General features: G+C 43.4%; 1 protein-coding gene across 1 annotated transcript in view; it reads left to right on the top strand.

The window, feature by feature from the left end:
* The window catches only part of LOC122559449 (synaptotagmin-A-like), a 218,219-nt gene extending 208,118 nt beyond the window's left edge, over window positions 1–10,101 (top strand). Inside the window, exons 4-5 of the mRNA XM_043708900.1 lie at window positions 3,293–3,478; window positions 7,962–10,101. Of these exons, the coding sequence (XP_043564835.1) occupies window positions 3,293–3,478; window positions 7,962–8,168 (393 nt within the window). The 3' untranslated portion in view covers window positions 8,169–10,101. The remainder of the gene's footprint in view (window positions 1–3,292; window positions 3,479–7,961) is intronic.
* The last annotated feature ends 6,888 nt before the right edge of the window (window positions 10,102–16,989 follow it).

The raw sequence follows: 16,989 nt of genomic DNA, 5'->3' as shown, positions 1-16,989 counted from the left end.
TTATAGTCCAACAGGTTTAATTGGAAGCGCTAGCTTTCGGAGCGACGCTCCTTCATCAGGTGGTAGTGGAGGGCTCGATCGTAACACAGAATTTATAGCAAAAATTTGCAGTGTGATGTAACTGAAATTATACATTGAAGAATTGATTGTCTGTTAAGCCTTTCATCTGTTAGAATACAGTGATAGTTTCACTTCTTTCATGTGTAAATCACAAAACCCTTTTTTTTAAAGTTGCATTCTCGGGTTAGCTGTTAACAATGGTGATCGCTAGCTAATGTGTTGAAGGTGTTAGCCCCCTGTGTTCTCTGTCTATAACCTGGTGTTGTGTGATTTTTAACTTTGTACACCCCAGTCCAACACCGGCATCTCCGAAGGATGATAATTGAATAGTGTGGGATAGATGGGCTTCAGATTGGTTTCACAGGTCAGCACAACATCGAGGGCTGAAGGGCCTGTAGTGTGCTGTAATGTTCTATGTTCAAAGTCCAGGTATCATGGGGACCAGCGCATGTACAATAGGCCCAATAGCCTCATTTTGTGCTGGGATTTTCAATGTTGTGGAAAATGCATACAGATACTCTTGTTGAATGTTAAAATAACTTTGCATGGGCATAATTCTTATTATACATTCAGTGCCACAATTTGCTGGAAAGATTAACACAAATACTCTAAGTGCAACACAAAATGAAGACATATCTTTCCTCTGTGTTTACTTATTCATGAATGTTTAATAAATATACTGCATAAACAAAAGCTTGAGAAAAAGACCTTGGGTGTAATCATCCTAAACCAAGAATAAATGAAAGATTTAAGGCTCTGATGAAATGCAATCATCTTCAATGAGTCTGTGACAATTTTACTTACATTTCAGTCAAGTGCAAAAACAATATGTAGAGTCATGGAACTATTAGGATGTGGCATTTTGAAAGTGTTATACTGGAAATGTTTGAGTTCCCCAAATTGCTGTCTGATGTGAATACAATATCCCAGACAATGTGATCCAATGCTGGAGTTAAAATAGTTATGGACTTTGCAATTTCATCAACCCCCTTTCTGTCTTGCAAGTCGGTGATGATGTGGGGCAGAGGAGGATTGTTCTGATCTGGAAACTGCTGCCTGAACAAAATGGAATCTGATTGAACAGTCACTTTCAAAAGGAGATTGGATGGGGTCTTAAAAAATGAATGTTTTCAGGATTGTGGGGAAAGGGCAGAAGAAAGGGATGAATGGGATAGTTCTTTCAGGAAGTCGGAATAGACTAGGATTCATCAAACTCTCTCCTTTTATGCCTTAGGACTCAATGAAAAGACATCAAGAACTAGCACAGTCTCCCTTTAAATAAAAGCAGCTCACAGTTTAAACGAGGGACATGGGATTAATGTATTTACCTTGGCTGCTTGCTCTCTCTCATCTGTATCCCTGCTACCATGCCTGCATGTGCAAGGGAGAAACCTGCATTTCTGTAGCATCTTTTTAATCCTCACAATGTCCCAGATTGCTTCATGAATGATATGTATTACCAAAGTGTCATCATTACTGTAATGTAAAGACAAAAGCTGGAGGTTGGCTTTAATTAATCTGCAGCACATAAAGGAAACTATGTTTCAGGATTTGGTGTCAGCAGCAAATCAGAAAGTATCCACAAAGATTTACATATGGACTCTAGGCTAACGCTCACGGTGTAGTACTGAGGGAGTGTAGCACTGCTGTGGGTACTGGCTTTCACATGAAATGTTAACGAGAGACCTAGTCTTTCCGTCCTCCAACAAAGAGGAACAAGAGAGTCCACCCCAATATTTATTCCTTAACCAACATCACTACATCAGAAGCGGGAGGTGATGGCCTAGTGGTATTATCACTGGCCTGTTAATCCAGCAATCCAGATAATGTCCTGGGGACCCAGTTTCAAATCCTGCCATGGTAGATTGTGGAATTTGAATTCAACTAAACAAAAATCTGCAATTTAGAGTCAGAGAGATGTAAAGCATGGAAACAGACCTTTCGGTCCAACCTGTCCATGCTGACCAGATATCCCAACCCAATCCAGTCCCACCTGCCAGCACCCGGCCCATATCCCTCCAAACCCTTCCTATTCATATACCCATCCAAATGCCTCTTAAATGTTGCAATTATACCTGCCTCCACCACATCCTCTGGCAGCTCATTCCATACACGTACCACCCTCTGCGTGAAAAAATTGCCCCTTAGGTCTCTTTTATATCTTTCCCCTCTCACCCTAAACCTATGCCCTCTAGTTCTGGACTCCCCAACCCCAGGGAAGAGACTTTGTCTATTTATCGTATCCATGTCCCTGACGATTTTATAAATTTCTATAAGGTCACCCCTTAGCCTCTGACACTCTTTTCTGAACCGTTTCAAGTTTCACAACATCTTTCTGATAGGAAGGAGACCAGAATTGCACGCAATAGTCCAACAGCGGCCTAATCAATGTCCTGTCCAGCCGCAACATGACCTCCCAACTCCTGTACTCAATACTCTGACCAATAAAGGAAAGCATACCAAATGCCTTCTTCACTATCCTATCTACCTGCGACTCCACTTTCAAGGAGCTATGAACCTGCACTCCAAGGTCTCTTTATTCAGCAACACTCCCTAGGACCTTACCATTAAGTGTATGAGTCCTGCTAAGATTTGTTTTCCCAAAATGCAGCACCTCACATTTATCTAAATTAATCTCCATCGGTCACTTCTCAGCCCATTGGCCCATCTGATCAAGATCCTATTGTAATCTGAGGTAACCTTCTTCGCTGTCCACTACACCTCCAATTTTGGTGTCATCTGCAAACTTACTAACTATGCCTTCTGTGCTCACATCCAAATCATTTATATAAATGATGATCATGAATGCACTGTTGGAATAACCCACCTGGTTCATTAATGTCCTAAAAAGTGAGAGAAACCGCCATCCTTGTCTGATCGGGCCTACATGTGACTCCAGATCCACAGCAACATAGTTGACTCTTAACTGCCCTCTGGGTGAATTAGGGATGGGCAATAAATGTTGGCCTAGCCAGCAACGTCCTCACCCCATGAATAAAGGGAAAAAAAACTACTGCAAATAATCTGGTTACTAATGTAGGAGTTAGCTGTACACAAGTGACCATTTCCCACAGTGCAACAGCTGGGGCGTCCTGAGCTCATGAACATGAGAATCGAAACAGAAACTGCAGCTGGTCAGTTTACCAGGAGAAAGGAAAATGCAAATTCCCACACGTGCAAAACATTTACCGAGAGCAAAGTTGCACTAAAAATATCGAGTCTGCAGTGAATTACAAAGCCATTACTGATCATATTTTATATTTTGTTTGTTATTACTTTCCTAGATCCCTACGTGAAGATCCATCTGATGCAGAATGGTAAAAGGCTGAAGAAAAAGAAGACAACAATTAAGAAAAATACCCTTAACCCCTACTACAACGAGTCCTTCAGCTTTGAAGTACCATTTGAGCAAATCCAGGTAACAGGAATGATCACATCCACTGGTGAGCAAGACATCAGTTCACCAGAACCGTTCCAGACATGAGAGGCACAGTGAGAGACAAAGAGAAGATGAAATCATTCTCTCATCCAACAGGGAAAGTTAGGAGAGATTAATCAGAGATGTTCAGAATAATGAGGAATTTGATGAAACAAATATTTCAGAAATGGTTCCACTGGTGGCAGGATGGGTAACACCAATGTCAGATAATTGGAACAGAAACAGGGGGAGGCAGAAGAGAATTCTTTTTGTGTCATGAATTGTTTTGATTCAGAGTGCACTGCGTAAAAGACTGCTCAGATCAGATTCAGTGAAAACTTTCAGAAGGAAATTGGATCAATAAATTAAACAGGCAAGTATGGCACAGCCATAGGGAAGGAGCAGGCCTGTGGGGTTAATGAACTAACCTTCAAAGAGGTAGCCCAGAGACTGATTAGCCTCCTCCTGTGCAGTAAAACTTTACACAGCATAAATATTCCGTGTTTTCTCAAAGTGTGAAGGGTCTCAATCAAACTCGTCACTGTCCCTAGGAGCTGCAGAATCCCCCAGCTTAGGGGCAGAGGTTTAAAACCAACTTTGCAATTGTTATGTTGCTGTTGCAGCACAGTCCAGGTTAGACAGCAGACCAAAGGAAAGGGGCTGTGTCCAACTTGAATTATAGAGAGAAGCCTCACTTGTTTGTGCTCTAGTAGAGAAGGTAAGGCAATGACCTAGTGGTATTATCGCTAGACTATTAATCCAGAAACTCAGCTAACATTCTGGGGGGCTGAGTTCAAATCCTTCCATAGGTGGAATTTGATTTCTATAAAAATCTGTGATTTAATGGTGATGAATGTTAATTGTTAGGGGAATACCTAGCTGGTTCAGTAATGTCCCTGAGGGAAGGAAATCTGCCAACTTCACCTGGTATAGCCTACGTGCGACTCCAGACGCAGAGCAATGTGATTGATTCTTATCTGTCTTTTGGGTGATGAGGGATGGGCAATAAATGCTGACTTGAATTCATTCCTGTGAATGAATTAAAATGAAGGAAGTTTGAGGAAGCCATAAAGCTCCCAATTAATGTGCCACTGCTCAACAGTCACCAATCGACCAATAGTCCATATTCCTTCACAACTCAACCTCAAAGATCTGCCAGACCCAATTCTGAAAATTCCAATCAACCCACAGCCTTTTGAGGAAGACAGAGTTCCAAATGTCCACTGAGATTATTTCTAAACAGCTGAAGAACTCAGCTTGAATTTTAACTTTAAGACTCTGGACTTTTCCACTGAGATTATTTCTGACCATCTACCCCATTGGATTCAATTAGATTATTCCTTCACCTGCCCAATACAAAGTAGCATTCATGCAAACTGTCATTAACTTTTTATTCGCTCTTGGGATGTGGGGCAACACCAGCTGGGCCCAGTATTTATTGCCCGTCCCCAATTGCCCCTTGAGAAGGTGGGGGTGAGCTACCTTCTTGAACCGCTCCAATCCATGTGCTGTGGGTAGATGCACAATGCCCTTAGAGAGGGAATTCTAGGATTCTGACTCAGTGACAGTGAAGTAACGGCGATATATTTCCAAGTTAGGATGATGAGTGATTTGGAGGGGAGCTTGTACAGGGTGGTGTTCCCGTGTATCTGTTTCTAGATGGAGGTGGTTGTGGGTTTGGAAGGTGCTGATAAGGAATCTTGGTGAGGTGCTGCAGTGCATCTTGTAGCTGATACACACTGCTGCTACTGAGCATTGGTGGTGGAGGGAGTGGATGCTTGTGAATGTAATGCCGACCAGTGGGCTGCTTTGACCTGGATGGTGTGAGGCTTCCTGAGTGTTGTTGGGGCTGCCCCCATCCAGGCAAGTGGGGAATATTCCATCACACTCCGGACTTGTACCTTGTAGATGGTGGACAGGCTTTGGGGAGACAGGAGGTGAGTTACTTGCTTCAGTATTCCTATCCTCTGACCTGCTCTTGTAGCCGCTGTGTTTATATGGTGAGTCCAGTTCAGTTTCTGATCAATGATAACTCTTAGGATGTTGATGCTGGGGGATTGAGTGATGGTAATTGAATGTCAAGAGTGAAAGGTTTTTCTCTTGTTGGAGGTGGTCATTGCCTGGAATTTGTGTGGCACAAATGTTATGCTTATCTGGGTATTGTCCAGGTCTTGCTGCATTTGAATATAGACTGCTTCAGTACCTGAATAATGAAAGGTGTTGAACATTGTGCAATCATCGGGGAACATCCCCAATTCTGACCTGATGATGGAGGGAAGGGCATATGGAAGCAGCTGAAGATGGTTAGGCCTAGGTCACTCTCCTGAGGAGCTCCTGCAGAGATGTCCTGGAGCTGAGATGACTGACACTTGCTTCCATGAGCTTTAATAGGGCAACACAAACAGCAAAAACACTGTTTTCAATAACATCCAGGAATATTATCAATGCACAATTAATATAATCGCCCATAGTTAGTACCAGGAAATGGATTGAGGGTTTTTTAACTGTTTGGAGACAATAAAGAAAGTGGTGACCTTTGCCACCTTCCCATAAACCACTGCCTGATTGGCGCTGCTGAACAATTGAAAATAACCCGTATTAGTGGCATCACAAATACTGAGCAGGACTGAGGCGATTGAATAATTCCCCTGTCACTAACACCTGGACCCCTCACTGGCATAAATGACTGGGATTGCTTTTACAATTCGAACCATAAGACCATAAGATATAGTGGCAGAATTAGCCCATTCGGCCCATCTAGTCTGCTCCACCATTTAATCATGGCTGGTAGGTTTCTCAACCCCATTCTCCTGCCTTCACCCTGTAACCCTTGATCCCCTTACTGATCAGGAACCTATCTATCTCTGTCTTATATACTCTCAGTAACTTGGCCTCCCCAGCCCTCTGCAGTAATGAGTCCCACAGATTCCCCACTCTCTGGCTGAAGAAACTTCTCTTAAAGGGCCATCCCTTCACTCTGAGGCTGTGCCCTAAGGTCCTGGTCTCTCCTACTAGTGGAAACATCTTCCCAATGTCCACTCTGTCCAGGCCGCTCGGTATTCTGTAAGTTTCAATCAGATCTCTCCACCTCCCTCCCCCCCATCCTTCTAAACTCCACTAAGTACAGACCCTAAGTCCTCTGCTGCTCCTTATGTGACAAGCCCCTTATCCCCGAGATCAAGAAAGGCTGGAAAGGGGTTGTTTTCCTTCGAACAGAGGAGGCTGAGAAGGGACCTGGTTGAGGTGTATATGATGATGAGGGGCATGGACAGGGTGAACAGAGAGCAGCTGATCCCCTTAGTCAAAAGGTCAGTAACAAGGTGGCATCATTTTTAAAGTGAAAGACTGGAATTTTGGAGGGGACTTGAGAAAATGTTTCTTTTCACGCATTGGCTGGTGGAAGTCTAGAATGCACTGCCTGGGGGTGGGGCGATGTGGGGGTGATGTTGAGGTGGGAAACCTCACAAAGCTTTAAAAAGGACTGGGATGACCCACTCAAAATATCATAACGTTCAAGGCTATTGTTATGACCCAGACCAGACCAGACCCCCTCAAAATATTTTAAGAAGGTAGCCTATATCCGAAATGTTTAAAGGTGAATGTGAGGTGTCTGTTCCTGGTGCAATGCGACTGGTCAGACTGCTCGATGTTAGCAAAACACAATTTATTTCAACACTGTAGTTAAAATTCCACCAACGAAAGAGAAATTTAAAATAACTCTATTGGAAACTTATCAGGATAACAGATATATTAACTATTACTAATTAACTGTTCCAACATAGCAACATCCCATAAACAGTCCCCTTGAAAAAAAAGGCAAATTCAGACACAGGTTCTCACATCCAGCAGGAAAAAACATCAAGAAAGTTCAGTGAAAGTAGCAGCCAGGAGACATTGACTGAAGCTTCCAGCTCTGTTGAGACTCAATAGCTTCTGATGTTACTGAGAAACCAAAACCCAGAAATCCTCATCTGTGAGAGCTGGCTACACCCTTTCAGGCTGCATTAAAATAAACCCAAGGCCTCCCAAGCTGTTTCCTCTGGTGGTCTTAACTAGCTAGCTTGGTACCTCTTGTTCAACCCCTCTCCAGAAAGAAACCAGGGCAATATAACCTCTTAAAGCGACAGCACTGGCACACTACGTGCCCAGTACAGGAAAATGGGACTAGCGTAGGTAGAAGCGTATCTTTGGCAGTACTGACTTGATGGGCTGAAGAGCCTCTGGTGTGCTGTATGATTTTATGATTTAGAACTCATTTGCTCACAGCACAGTGTCAGCCTTCACTTTGTGTAAAGTATCAGAAAGCTCTGAAACTGAAGCTGTGACTGCATGTGACAGAGCTCCTAAACACTGCACAAGGCTGTTCCTAATCTCATGGAAGAGGAAAACCAGTTCATGATCATTGAGCAGAACTGAATCAGTAAAAGGGCAGCTTTGCATTACCATCTCCTTGTAACCGTCTTCCATGTTTATTCTCCCACAGAAGGTGCAGGTTGTGGTCACTGTCCTGGACTATGACAAGATCGGCAAAAATGATGCTATCGGGAAGGTCTTCGTTGGCTACAACAGCACAGCTGCAGAGCTTCGCCATTGGTCAGACATGCTGGCCAATCCAAGGCGTCCCATAGCACAATGGCACACCCTGCAGTCTGAGGAAGAAGTGGATGTCGCCCTTGGCCTGAAGAAATGAAAAGCCTTTCAGTGTTTCTCCATTTAATACTCATCATCACGTGTGTGTAAATATTGTACCTCAGCCTCCGACCCCAGAGGGAAAAAAACCTGTAAACCAAAAACAGTAATACTAGGAAGTGGGTGACATACTGGTCATACTGGTCCTCCATTGTAAAGTACACAAGATGAGGCAGACCAGTACGTTCTCATTGACTAGTTTTACTGGTTTTCCCTTCCCAGCCACTTCCAGTGGTTACTCTCCTCCTATTCAGTCCCTTTCCCTCTGCACTGCACCATTATTTAAACGTAGATCTGGTTAAGAACAAATATTCCTTCATGTCAACATTCCTTTCCAAAACTATCATCCTTTTAAGCAATATGATCTGTGTAGATAGGGCATGATTGAAATATGTATCTCACAGTTGTATATACACCGTAAAGCGGAAAATGATTTCTAGTCTGTGCGTTTGTATGTTGTTAGCATTTCTTATTCTGTGTATTGTTTTTAATAAGATGTTCTATTTTAAATTATATAAATTGACTGATAAATAGGAAAGTCAATGCTATATATTATGAGTTACATATTTCTTCTGCATTCCAGTGATTTCCTTCTTGTGAAACCTATTGAGCAGGAAGGGATCACATTTCAGTTAAGGTAAGCGAGAGGGCCAGGAGTAATGAACTGAAGCAAGTGCCATCACTGTTTTGTGAATTGGCACACAATTTGGAAAGAGTTTTTAAATGTTTTCTCTTGTTCTAATGTAGTCAATGGCACTAATTATTAAAGCTACCAGTCATTCCATTAGAGTCTAAAGGACTGTTCTGTGTATCACTGTGACTGCCCTGTGTGCTTAGAAATATAGAATCTTCAGTGGGATAGCAACAAGTTTATTCAATAGTAATTTTGATTCTGATGTGTGAGTTTATCTGTTTTAATTTCTTGCCAGGATAATCATTCCTTTCCGCTGCCCTGTCAGGTTGACTGCATAACTTCCCCCCTCCGACACCCCAAGTTCCACTCAGACAATGGGGACCAACACGGCACTGAGGGGGCGGGGGGGTTGGTATCTGTGCAGGAGAGCTAAATCTCGAATTCCAGGGAAACAGCAGAAACTGACAAAATCACAAACAGCATTGTTTTCGAGCACTGTGCAATGATAAACACAAACAAAGCATTGTGAAATGGTGTTCTCCTATCATCGGGCCACAACGCCTTGCACGTAAGACCGAGCAGTCGTATTGAAAGCTTTAGTTATTCAATGTTAGTATAAACTTAGCTCAGGATTTTAACAAGTCAGGCAACGAGCACATTGCGTCAGAAACTGCCACTGAGATGGTAATGTGCGGGTTTAATTGACAAAGTTAAGTCATATCAAGAAGCAGAGATATATATATGTGTATAAAACAAAAAGACACTGCCAAATAAAGGATTCTGATTCTTTCTGATAGTCACAACTTAAGTACAGCCATAACCAGACGGTGCCCCTCCTCCCTTTGTACTTAATAAAGAATATCTAAGCCTGCTGTGAGACAACACACCATAATTAAATGCTAATCTTTATGATAATGAAGTGTAAAAAACATTAGCATCAGATGTTGTAGAATGATAACTAGTTGCCTTTGTGTCTGATCACTTACATGACCTATCCTGCTTGAATGCTTGATGTGTGTCATCGATGTATTGCAGTGTTCCTGCTGTCATGTTGCTCGTGAGGCTGCGAGCTCTGTGAACCTTCATACTGGGTGAAGTAACTCTCTCTTTCTCTCTCTGATTTGAGTTCACTTTGTGTAGTGAATGACATTGTGAAGTTTCTGATGTTTATATGACTTAATATTCCACTGGTGTTCAAGAAACTGTTTTATTTCCAGTTGATGTTTTAAATGACTGTAAAATTACATGTGTTACTTACTGTTTGTTTATAAAAAAAATAAAAATTGGTTACAGATTTAAAGAATTAACGATCTGTGAAATTTGTGGGGAGTTTGTACTCTGAGCAATAACAAGGCAAAATATGAACTTGTATTCAGATTGCACCTTTCACGTTAAGAAAGCCCAACACCAATGAAATGCTGCCTGACGTGTAGGTGGTAGCGTAATGCAAAGATATTGGAGTTCTCTACCCCAGGAGTGCTGGAGGCTAGAGCATTGAATATATTCAATGATGAATTCAACAGATGTTTGATGGATAAGGAGCCAAGCGTTATATGGGGAATCAGGTGAAGCTGGCAGGAAAGTGGAGATGTGACTACAATCAGATCCACCATATTCATATTTAATGACAGAGCTGGCTCAGGGGATGGATTGGCCTTCCGTGGTTCCACTTGTTATGTTGCTGCTGTAACACAACACAGCAAGCCCATCCACCCTCAGAACAGCAATGGGAAAAATGACCCAAATAATCCTGAATTAATTATGTTAGTTATACTGGTGAATCATGGCTTCCCTACATGTGGAAAGGGTCTATTGATCCTGCACCGACCCTCCAAAGAGAATCCTACTCTGTCCTTATAACCCATGACTCACCCACCTAGCCTGCACCTCCCTCGATACTACAGGGCAATTTAGCATGGCCAATCCACCTCATCTGCACATCTTTGGTGATGTTAGTTGAGAGATAAATGTTGATCCAGGACACTAAAAAAACTCTGAAAGCTAGTGCTTCCAAATAAACTTGTTGGACTATAACCTGGTGTTGTGTGATTTCTAAACTAAAAAAACTAGACTTTAAAAATGGAACTTGACATTACCTAAACACGATTAGATTCTCCCCCATCTTGTATTCTCCTTTCAACTACATCAGGCACTGACCTTCAACTGTGTATATCAGTGTATCAGTCTCTCAGTGAAGAACAACAAACAAATCGCCTTTTATCGTACATCCTTCTCCATAGCTGTCGGGTGGCGAAAAACTGAAAACAGGGTGAGGGGATAGTTGCTGTACAGGGGATGGTGGGTAAAAGGCTATGGCAGCCTTGCAGGACAGCTAGTTACTTAATGATAATCAGAGTGGTACTGGAAGGGACAGACTGTACAAGAAGAACAAAAATACAGCAGCAAATGGTAAAAAGGCACTCTATGTAAATGAGCAGAGTCATCAGAACAAAATAAATGAATGAACAAATACAGGGAAATGGGTATGACCATACAGCTATTACAGAAATCCAGCTACAAGGAGATCAAAGCTGGGAATTGTGGGCGGCATGGTAGCATAGTGGTTAGCACTGCTGCCTCACAGCGCCAGAGACCTGGGTTCAATTCCCGCCTCAGGCGACTGACTATGTGGAGTTTGCACGTTCTCCCTGTGTCTGCGTGGGTTTCCTCTGGGTGCTCCGGTTTCCTCCCAAAGTCCAAAGATGTGCAGGTCAGGTGAATTGGCCATGCTAAATTGCCCGTAGTGTTAGATGAAGGGGTAAATGTAAGGGAATGGGTCTGGGTGGGTTGCTCTCCGGAGAGTAGGTGTGGACTTGTTGGGCCGAAGGGCCTGTTTCCACACTGTAAGTAATCTAATCTAATGAAATCCTCAAGTGCATGTGACTTCTCGAAAGAGCAGGCAGGTAGGAAGGGACGGGTGGTGGGGTAGCAATGTTGGTAGCAAAAAATGATTTTGAATCACAAGATGTAGAATCCAAACAGGTAACAGGTAACAAAGGGAAGAAGATATTAATGAGAAAGATCTCTCGGCCTCCTAATGGCAGCTTTACTGTAGGAGAGAGGATAAACCAGGAGATGATGAGGGCTTGTAAAAAGGGCTGTACAATCAACATGGGTGATTTTAATCTTCACATAGATTGAGGAAAATAAAATTGACAAAGGTAGTCATGAAGGAAAATTCAGACTGTATGTGGGATAGTTCCCTGGAACAATATGTTTTGGATCCAACCAAGGAGTGAGCCGATTTGGATCTGGTAATCTGGTAATCCTAACATAATCTCAGAGTAAGGGCTCTTTGGAATTCTTTACCACAGAGGGCTGGTGAGGATGGGCTAATAAGTATATCCAAGGCTGAGACAGACTGATTTTTAATGAGTGAGGGAATCAAGGGTTATGGGGAAAAGGTAGGAAAATGAAATTGAAGATTAACAGCTATGATCTCATTGAATGACAGAACAGACTCAATGGGCTGAATGGCCTGCTTCTGCATCTCCATCTTATGATCTTTTCATTTTATTGTTGTGCCTCACAGATTATGTCGCACAATTAGAACAGGGAGGGCATTTATTAGCTGGACCGGGGAGAATACAGACTCTTAAAATAAAAATCAAAGAACATAAGAAAACAGGAGCAGGATGAGACCGCGTGGTGTCTCAGGCCTACCTTGTCATAGAAATGAGTCTCCAATCAGGTTCTGGCTCAGTAATGGCATTGCTAGAGATGAACAGTATAACTATTTACAATTAGAAATCGACTCTGCAGGTAGAGACAGGAGAATCCCCATGAAAGGCAGCACAAGAAGGAGTCTTGCATTTTTATAACCCAGGCAGAAAGCACCTCACACCACAACTATAAAGAACAAGTGTTGCCAAGGATTACCTAAAATGCACTGCACAGCAACAGGCCCAGCCACATCACATCAACCTTTACCCTCTCACTCTATCAGCATCCCTGCTATTCTGTTCTCCCTCTATGTGTTAACCAGCTTATATTTAAATGTCCCAGTACCAATTCCTCTCAACTGCAGCAACTCTCACATTCTCATCCCTCTCGGAAGTGACTAAAGTTTCTTCTGAACTCTTTGTCAGATTTATGAGAGGTAAACATATTCTTATGGCCTCTATTGAAAGCATCTTCAAAGAACACTACAGCATAGGCACAGGCCCTTCGGCCCACACTCTCCTCCTGTCTATCCTACTAAACCAATGCATAATCTGAAAAGAACTCAGTTAGTTCAATTGTCAGGATTGTCTTCATATAGCTGGGTCACCCTCCCCTGCTGGCCATCATCTCTGGTAATATTCCAGTAAAGTTTGCTTGCCAGAGGCTACATACCTTCTGAATAAAATAATCCAACAAATCATTATTTTGGCATATTTCTTGCCTCCTCTTAAAAAACAAAAGAATAAATTTGCATGTATAAACCACCTTTCATGACTTCAGGAATGTTTTAACGCAATTGACACCAATTGCAGATGTTTTGAAATGTTGTCACTGATAAACCAATTTACAGACACTGGAGATAACTCCCTCGAACTTCTTAAAAATAGTTTGATCAGACCTTTTAGCCAAAAGGGCAGTTGAGGTGTCAGATTAATGTCTCATGTGACCCTCTGACAGGGCAGCATTCCCTCTGTATGGCACCAGAGAGTTCATAAGACCTTCCTACACAAAGGTAAAAATCAAAGTTTTACCTGCACATCCACTAATATCATTTATTGTATCCGTTGCTCCCGATGAGAGACTACAGTCCCCACAGATTACAGCCTCCAGAGACTACAGTCCCCACAGATTACAGCCTCCAGAGACTACAGTCCCCACAGATTACAGCCTCCAGAGACTACAGTCCCCACAGATTACAGCCTCCAGAGACTACAGTCCCCACAGATTACAGCCTCCAGAGACTACAGTCCCCACAGATTACAGCCTCCAGAGACTACAGTCCCCACAGATTACAGCCTCCAGAGACTACAGTCCCCACAGATTACAGCCTCCAGAGACTACAGTCCCCACAGATTACAGCCTCCAGAGACTACAGTCCCCACAGATTACAGCCTCCAGAGACTACAGTCCCCACAGATTACAGCCTCCAGAGACTACAGTCCCCACAGATTACAGCCTCCAGAGACTACAGTCCCCACAGATTACAGCCTCCAGAGACTACAGTCCCCACAGATTACAGCCTCCAGAGACTACAGTCCCCACAGATTACAGCCTCCAGAGACTACAGTCCCCACAGATTACAGCCTCCAGAGACTACAGTCCCCACAGATTACAGCCTCCAGAGACTACAGTCCCCACAGATTACAGCCTCCAGAGACTACAGTCCCCACAGATTACAGCCTCCAGAGACTACAGTCCCCACAGATTACAGCCTCCAGAGACTACAGTCCCCACAGATTACAGCCTCCAGAGACTACAGTCCCCACAGATTACAGCCTCCAGAGACTACAGTCCCCACAGATTACAGCCTCCAGAGACTACAGTCCCCACAGATTACAGCCTCCAGAGACTACAGTCCCCACAGATTACAGCCTCCAGAGACTACAGTCCCCACAGATTACAGCCTCCAGAGACTACAGTCCCCAAGAGATTACAGCCCCAGAGATTACAGTCCCCACAGATTACAGCCTCCAGAGACTACAGTCCCCACAGATTACAGCCTCCAGAGATTACAGTCCCCACAGATTACAGCCTCCAGAGACTACAGTCCCCACAGATTACAGCCATCACTGACTGTCCCTAGTTGTCAGTGTTATACAGGAAGGATTTTGTGAAGCTGGAGAGGCTTCAGAAGAGATTTACCAGGATGGTGCCGGGTATGAAAGCTTTAAATTATAAAGAAAGGCTGGATAGGCTCGGACTTTTTTCACTGGAGGTTGGGACATGACTTTATCGAGGTTTATAAAATCTCTCTCACACACACACACACATCTATGGTGGTGAATTTGCATTTACAGATTTGTGTTTACACATACATTCAATTTTGTTCAAAAAGTTCACAATCTGTAGACAGTCAGTCCTTGTTGCACTTTATGAATTCCTACTTGGGAAATAAAACCAGTCTGACTTCAGCCTGAGACACAGACAGAGCCATAATAAGGTTTCACTTCTCATATGCACTGTCTGAGCTGAGATGTCTCCTTTACACTGATAGGTCATCCTGGGGCTGTGACTTAAAATAAATTCTGGGATTCACATAATAATCAATCAAAACCTGGATCTCCAGTCTAACTGTTTAAAGATTAAACAGCCACCTCAGTTGTATGGGATAGGCTGTATGACCCTTTGATCTTTGATTATAAGTTCTGTGTCGATGTATTTTCTCTCACTAGCTGCCTGAGCAAGGAGTGGGACCTCCAACACTTGTGGTTTCAAATAAACCTGTTGGACTGTAATCTGGTGTCATGTGACTTCTGACTTTGTCGAACACCAGCACCTCCACATTATAAAATCATGAGTACTATAGAAAGTGTTAATGGGAGGTGTTTTTTCCATAGGATGGGGCATTTCAAGACCGGGGGCAAACTTTAAGGTAAGAGGAGAGAGATTTAAACAAGACATGAGGAGCAAATGTTTTACACAGAGAGTGGCTTGTGTGTAGAATGAACTTTCTGAGGAAGGGGTGGATATGGGGACAGTTACAACATTTAAAAGCCATCTGGATCAGTACACGGATAGGAAAGGTTTGGAGGGATATAGGCCAAGAGCAGACAGGTGGGACTAGTTTAGTTTGGGATTGTGTTTGGCATGGACTGGTGAGACCGAAGGGTCTGTTTCCATGCTGGATGACTGTATGACTCGATCACTGTCAGGTGTCCTTGCAGCAGGGGGTATGGATACCCAGGAGATGTTGACCCAGGGGCCAGTCCACCCAATGGAAGGCCTTAAGGTTTATGGCTACCAGCTCTCTGCTAAAGGTGGCCAAGGCAGTGGACGGCTGGCAGTGTCTGCAATGTTCGAGTGCTGATGGAATGTGCGGCTCTGAGTGTCTGACTGGATCTACCTGAGACAGTGAAGGTGGAACGGGCTCAGCTTTATCTTCTGCTGAGTGTACCTTCTCCAGCTCTCCCCTGAAGAGGGGAACGCTGAGCTGATGTTTGGGTGTAATCAGTCAGGTTGGAGTTGTTCCACACTCCCTTCCCCAGTTTGAACCCGCACCCCCCGTGCTTTTCCAATCCAGGTGGGGGTTTCAGTATTAAGTGGCAGATTATTGGCCATGGGGGAGCCTGAATATGGGAAGTTTCAATACCCTCTGTCTTCATGGTGTCGATGCTGCTGAATGGTGGCTTAGCAACCTCCTGACCCATGACCTTTGTCCTCCTGATGCTGATGGCCAAACCAAACGCATTGCTCTTGAATTTGATGCATTAAAACAAAGAGGATTAAACTGAGACTGTTCCTCTCAGGAAACTCTAATGGAATTCAATACACAGCTGCCAATCTGCACACAAGTAGGTCCCATTAGTAACTGTTTCATAACAACTAACACATTGCCTGATGTAGGCTGAGGTATAATTATTGAGCAAAACACTGGAGGAAGCTGCCCTACTCTTCCGTAGATTTGTACACTGGGATTTTTCACATCCACTTGGGAGATCAGACACACACTCAGTTTTGAAAGCATCAACTGAGAGACAGCACCTTCCAACCATTCCCAGACGCTGATGTCAATCTGCATTATGAGAGGGCCCAGGATGGGACTTAAACAAACAGCGGTCTCTCTCAGAGGCAGGATCAGCATCTAGAAGGCAAATTATCTTCCTTGTCATCAGCCCATAGAACAGGGAAACACAGTGGAAGACGGTCAGTCCATTAAGCCGATGCTGGATCTTGAAAGGAATGATCCAATCGCCCCTCTCAGACCAAACCGTTCACTGCAGTGGGGCCACGACTTCAGATCTTTTAACTATTTACCCAAATCACTGCTGACAGGTTCTTTGGGTAAACAGGTATCACAGTAACTCACTGACCGGGTAAACTGGTAACAGAGTAACTAGCTGACTGGGTAAACAGGTATCACAGTAAGTAACTGACCGGGTAAACAGCTATCACAGTACCTCAATGACAAGGTAAACAGGTCACAGAGTAACTTGCTGACCGGGTAAACAGTTATCACAGTAACTCACTGTATTGGTAAACAGGTAACAGAGTAACTAGCTGACTGGGTAAACAGGTCACAGAGTAA

The sequence above is a fragment of the Chiloscyllium plagiosum genome, chromosome 19 (assembly GCF_004010195.1).
Source record: "Chiloscyllium plagiosum isolate BGI_BamShark_2017 chromosome 19, ASM401019v2, whole genome shotgun sequence".
Classification (NCBI taxonomy): domain Eukaryota; kingdom Metazoa; phylum Chordata; class Chondrichthyes; order Orectolobiformes; family Hemiscylliidae; genus Chiloscyllium; species Chiloscyllium plagiosum.
Note: the sequence above shows the minus strand (reverse complement) of the source record. Positions and strands in the feature narration are given on the sequence as shown.